Below are 6,000 nucleotides of genomic sequence, written 5' to 3'. Positions count from 1 at the left end.
CTTTGATTTGTCAGGCTAATTGAAAATAGCTTTATAGTTCACAGATGATTAATTAGGAGTCAACAAGATCTCCATTTGCATCTCGGTAATTCTTCACTCTGTTTTGTTTTGACATTTAGTCTTTATGCTTAAAATATTCATTGAGAAAGCAGAAAGGTGATTAACATAAGATTTTAAATGTGTACCATTTGTTCTGACTTTTTTTTTTTTTACACATTTTTGTCAACAGAGAAGAAAGGAAAGAATATACAACATTACAAAACGATTACTGCCTGTTCCACTTCCATCTGCCAAATCCTCCTTTGTGGTAGACATGCTTTAACTAGGTTCATTTTGAAACAGAGGAGAAAGAGCCCAAATAAAGGTCAATCCTCTGCCCCTCCTCCCCTATTCCCAAATCACCTCTGTATAATCATCCTGAAAGTTTTGAAGTGTTTGGTTTTTTTCTTACATGAAACACCCTCGCTCATGTGAACCATCCTGCAGCAGCAGATTAGACCATGCCACTGCTACCCCTCCCTCCAGAGATCACCAAAAGGAAAGTGGGCTCAAACAGCTGTGACAGATGGGATGATATTTTTCCATCCACCTGGCACTGAAAGGCAGGAGCACATGTGTTTCTGGGTGAAATATTTCACTCAGCATTAAAAATATAAAAATAATTTGCAGGTCAGGTCTGTTGAGTTGGGTTTTTTTTACATTTTGGGGTTGTATTTTTGTTTGGGATTTTTCAAGCATTTTCTCACAGCCTTGGTAACCTCTGTCTTATCACACAGCGCTTAAATCTCCAGCAAATGGAGTGGTCTGATAAGAAGTTTAACCCTTCATTTGGAAGGTGAATTCCCAACCCTTAGGATAGTACAAAGAAGCTGGATGAGTAAACTCTGAAAACTAAAAGAAGAATGGATTCCTAAGGATTAAACCACCAGAAATGAAACAATAAGAGTCAAACTCTGCTATTATCAATCGTAATATTAATTAAAATTGCACTGTTTTAAAGAGAGCTCTTGCAGGATGAGACTGGCTAATGGCCTTTGAATTTTTGTGAATTTTCCTCTCTCATCAAATCCAGTTTTTCATAATGCATTCTGCCCACTCCTCCAAGACAAGGGCAGATCTGGTCCATCCTGATTTCACATCAAGTCTCAACTGTCGCTTGTTCGATCTATCACTGAGTACCCAATGAGACAGAGCAGAATGTGCTTTTCTATCTCCTGTCCAAAACCTTTCCTTCTGTTAAAAGCAGCAGGGATCACAAGGACCCTGATGTACCTTTGCACTTATCCCAGTCCCAAATTGTCCTCAACACCAGTTTGGTCATGGTTGCCTGAGACCCAAAGGGACCCAATCCCGCCTGGGAGCCCGAAATCACGCAGGGGCAGCAGCTGGGCTGAGATTCAAGGGACAGGGAGCACACACTGGACAGTGGGGTTACACTAACATGCAGTCCATTTATTTTTGAGGGGTTTTTTTCCTTTCTTCTGTGATTTTTCTTTTTTTTTTTTTTAATATCAAGCCACTGCAAACATTGCTTTGGCTGTCAGCATGAGTGCAGAGACACACATTCTCGTACCCGTGGTAACTATGTAATAAATACCATCCAAACAAACACTAAGAAAAATTAATAAAGAAAGAAAAATATTCCTTAACCCACCCCTCAAGCACAAAACACTGTTAAGTCAACAGAATTTAATCTAGTTTATTCTCCAAAAAAAAAAAAAAGAGGAAAAAATATGAAAACAAAACCAAAAAAAAAAAAAAACCAAAAAAAGCAGGTCTTATCACTAGCAGTAAATAAATTTGTACAACCATTCAGTCTGTATAATAGGATGAAATAAATCTACATCTTTCTTATTTTGGTGCGTTGAATTATACATACAAACAACAATTACAGGAACTTGTTCACAATGCGTATAGACCTGGAGAATGGCTATCTGAAACCCCCTTGTTGGCAATGTCCGCATGTTAACACTGATTGCCTGACACCATTGGTACTTCCTATGTAAAAGGCCCGTGGCCCAAAATGAATGATCTCCCTACAGGTTTTATTTATTTAGTCATTTAGTTAGTTAGTTAGTTAATGCATCATCAAAACCGTTCTAGCCAGCCCCCTCCCCCTCCCCGGAAATGAAGAAAAGAAACCAAAATAAAAACCAACCAAAAACAAAATAAACCAAAAATAAAAATAAAATAAAAGGAGAAGACATGACTGGCAGTTGGTCCATTTGTTCATAAGACCGCGTTTCCTCTTGGTCTGCATTGTTTGTTTTTCTGGTTTTTAAATTGTCCTCCCATCTTCTTTTTTTTTTCTTTTCCTTTAAAAAAAATTCTCTCAGAGTCCTTCATGCCTTTTTCTTTACAGCTCCTCAGATGCAATAAAGTCTTCCTCAAATGTACAGTATTTCTTACAATATAAGTTATATGCAATGTTCAGCGTTTTTTATTTTATTTTATTTTATTTTTTCACAGCACTAGAGATCCTGTCCAATAGGGAATGCAAGTTCTGAATGGCTTATTCACAAATGGTATCCAGATTCAGTGGGTAAGAATACATAGACGCCATAGTGAGTTCCTTTAAAAAGTGGCAAACATCACTTTTTTAAAACTTTTTTTTTTTACTTTTTTTCTCTTTTTTTTCTTTTTTTTTTCTTTTCTGTGCTTTTTGTAGTTTTTTTCTGCATTTTTAATTTTTTTCTCTCTCTCTCTTATGCCTTCAAATAGCTTTTTTTTTTTTTTTTAATTTTTTAATTCTTTTTTTTTTCCCCCTCCCATTCGATTCGGGACGTCAGACCCATAAACCACACGCCTGCAAAAATGCAAGTAGTATATAAAGTAAATCTCATTTTGAGACCGTAAGCATTCAGCAGGGGAGTCTCTTGCTAACCCATGGCAGTGACCATGCTGGAAGGGTGGTGAGGTCCGAAGGAGAGGCTGGATGGAGGATGCATCGGTGTCGGTGTGGTCAGCATGTGGCTGGAGTGACTGAAAGGTGAAATGTGGCTGATGGAGGACATGTGTCTGGAGAGGGCGGCGGGGTTAAAGGAGCTGCTCTTGGGAAAGTCTTCGAGGTTGTCATGGACCTTTTTGCACTTTTTGGACTTGCTAGACATCTTTCGGTTTCTGGTCTGGATTCCTTCTTTCTTCATAGTCAGGGGTCTGTTAATCTAAACAAAAATCAATTATTTTTTTTTGTGCTTCCATCCCGTCTCCCTAAATCACCATGGGATCCATGTACCCCATGCCCCACCCCAGCAGGACCAGCTGGTCACAGTCCCCCTCCTCCCCTATACACACCAGAGGCTACCTAACCTCTCCATTTTCATCCCAAAATTCAGATCCCTCCAGGAAATCCCAAGCTAGGTTGAAATTTCTGAAGACAAGATGACAGAAAATTGCTGGCAGAGCCACACAGGAGCAAAACATACCCGAATAATTTGCAGCAGCTGAAAAATTTCAACTATCTGCACATTAGGTAATTGCACTGTGTTTAGGTATGAAACCAATCATTACCTCCTGGAAATATTCCCCACAGACACCGTCTCACCCTGAGGCTTCCTGTCTGATCTAAAACCATTAGCAGCAAGAACTGCTGGGATCTCAGTGCTGTGAAGGGTCTCAAGCTTTCACAGCTCCATTAGGAAGCTTCACAAAAGGGCCAGGTATTTGTCTTATTTTTCTTCTTTCCAAAGATTTTGCTCTGATCATCCTTTCTGGTTTTATTTAGCTAATCTGATTTTACTTCCAAAGGCTTCCAGGTTTTTTTTAAGAGGGGGCTGAAACAGGTATCTGTGCTGACTAGCAAAGCATTTTCTACATGCATACAAACATATCTGTAGGGAAAATAAACATTAATTTCTCCTCATGAAACTATACAGCAGAAATGATCATCCATGCATCCATCAGGGTTAGGAAATGGTAGCAAAAGGTCTGTTGGACATCTCGTAAGAAACTCTTATTATTCTTATTACTTGAGGCTGTCCTGTGCAGGGCCAGGGGCTGGACTTTGATGATTCTAGTGGGTCTCTTCCAACTCAGAATATTCCATGATTTTGTGATTCTCTACTGCATAGACAGCCAGCATCACAACATGCACTAGCACAGGTGACATGAAACTCCCACAAACCACATTTAGGAAGGGATTTATGCCTCCAATGTCCCTAAACAACCTTAAAAATCTGGGCTTGAGAATGTACATGGGTCTTGCTGTGGCTCCTCTGCAGGATTTCACCTACAGCAGAAGGCAGCAAATCACCCTGAGGCTGAACCATTTTTCGTAATAAATGTGAGCATGTGATGGTGCTGACAGACATTCTACAAAAGGAAGAAAAAAAGGATCCACTGTCCACCAGGATCTAGTGTGAAGGACAATGAAAAAATGTCCCTGCAAGGGTCCTGAGCAACTCTTTGCCCATAAGACCTTAAATCAGCACAAGGAACAAAGCATTCCCTTCTTCCAGATCACAGCAAAGTTTCACTTGTTGATTCTCAACCCTTTTCTGGTCCCTTTTCACAGCATGGGAATCATTCCTGGATTTTTCCCCACAGGGAGGCCTGGATAAAATAGTTCTCTGTTACATGCAAAGATGGAATTATGGGGAGAGGAAGGACCAGGCTCATCTCTGGTTTAGGCATCCCAGAGTTTGTCATTCCAGTCTGAATTTGTGACCCCAGGCTCTTTTAACCACCAGTGACAAGAGCCTTCACCTCACCTAAAAGTGAGTAAATAAAAGACTGATTCCTTTGCCTCTGGATAAAGGGAGCTGGGGAGAGCAGCTCTGCTTGCCAACAGCTAAAGGTAGGAGGGAAGAATCTGCCCATGAGCAGCCCAAAACAGCCCTGCAGCAGCAGCGAGCAAAATTTAAAATGTTGCAGGTTCTGAACACAACATAACCCACTTGCCTGACTTTCTGTCCTCACTGAGGGAATGAGGATGCACACACAAGGATGGCCCTTTGCTCCAGATAAATGACTGGGATTGAAAAGCTTTGCTTGGCCTGTTTTAAGTTTTTAACAGGGATGTGTTGCCCAGGTTCAAAGCCAGGAAGAAGTCCCAAGTGAGCCCCACCATGCAGCAACATTAGAGGAGGCCAGGAAGTGTCAACCCCTGATGAATCCAGCTCAGATTTGGGGAGGCACACACAGCCTCAGCCCCACCAGCTTCAAGTGAGGATCTGTATCATGACACAAAGGCTCAGGGGCAGCCAGAACCAATTTCCATTTGAAGCAGCAAAGTTTCAAGCTTGGAAGCTGGTTGTGGCAAAGTGACATCAGCCTGGGGGTGGGACTGGGGCTGTGCTGGATCTTGGAAAAAGCCCAGGGTCTTGACCCTTGCTTGGTGTCACATCCCACAGGACACTGAACACTTCCCCAAAGCAACACCTATCCTGTTTCACTCAATCTCTAAGAACAGGATGGCCCAGGCTATGATTTGATGTGAAACTCAAGGATGGGAACACCAGCTCTGTGCCAGGATGGTGACAAAGCCATGGCCAGCTCCACAGCTGGGGTCAGAGATCATCTCTCCAAGCTGTTGGCTGGCCACATCATCGCAGTGTAAGTGGTCTCACACTCCAAGCAGGTAACTAACCCAAGAGCCAAACAGATAAGGACTCAGATAAATGTCAGGAACCAGCACAGTCAAAGCAGCAAGCTGGAATTTTTTTCCAGTGACTCCAAAGACCGGTCACAGCAGGGTTAAAGTGGTCCCCAAAACATCAAAGCCAAGGACCCATCTCTGTTTCTGGGGTAGAGAAATGAAAGACCCGGAGGGAAGACCTTCTCCGTGAAAATTCATTCTGATAAAAATGACAAACACATGCTAAATTAAAATTAAACCAGCCCAACACATGTATATGAAATTCATTAATTTCAGATGGAGCCAATTAATTATGGGCAGGAATTATGCTCTTTGTTTTATCATATGCAAAATACTGACTGCTCTGCTCTCGGGACACACAGGCCTGCTTTAGAGTATTGTGAAAGGGGTCTTTTCTTATAAAT

General features: G+C 41.5%; 1 protein-coding gene across 4 annotated transcripts in view; it reads right to left on the bottom strand.

The window, feature by feature from the left end:
• Window positions 1–1,674: 1,674 nt before the first annotated feature.
• The window catches only part of GATA3 (GATA binding protein 3), a 29,104-nt gene continuing 24,778 nt past the window's right edge, over window positions 1,675–6,000 (bottom strand). For all 4 annotated transcript variants that reach the window (XM_066182689.1, XM_066182687.1, XM_066182690.1 and 1 more), the window contains exon 6: window positions 1,675–3,164. In XM_066182689.1, the coding sequence (XP_066038786.1) occupies window positions 2,880–3,164 (285 nt within the window). In that variant the 3' untranslated portion in view covers window positions 1,675–2,879. The remainder of the gene's footprint in view (window positions 3,165–6,000) is intronic.

Source organism: Chamaea fasciata, unplaced genomic scaffold (genome assembly GCF_029207755.1).
Source record: "Chamaea fasciata isolate MVZ Bird 193981 ecotype frontalis unplaced genomic scaffold, bChaFas1.0.hap1 SCAF_5, whole genome shotgun sequence".
Taxonomy (NCBI): domain Eukaryota; kingdom Metazoa; phylum Chordata; class Aves; order Passeriformes; family Sylviidae; genus Chamaea; species Chamaea fasciata.
The sequence above is the reverse complement of the archived record's forward strand: the minus strand, read 5'-3'. Positions and strand labels throughout refer to the sequence as shown.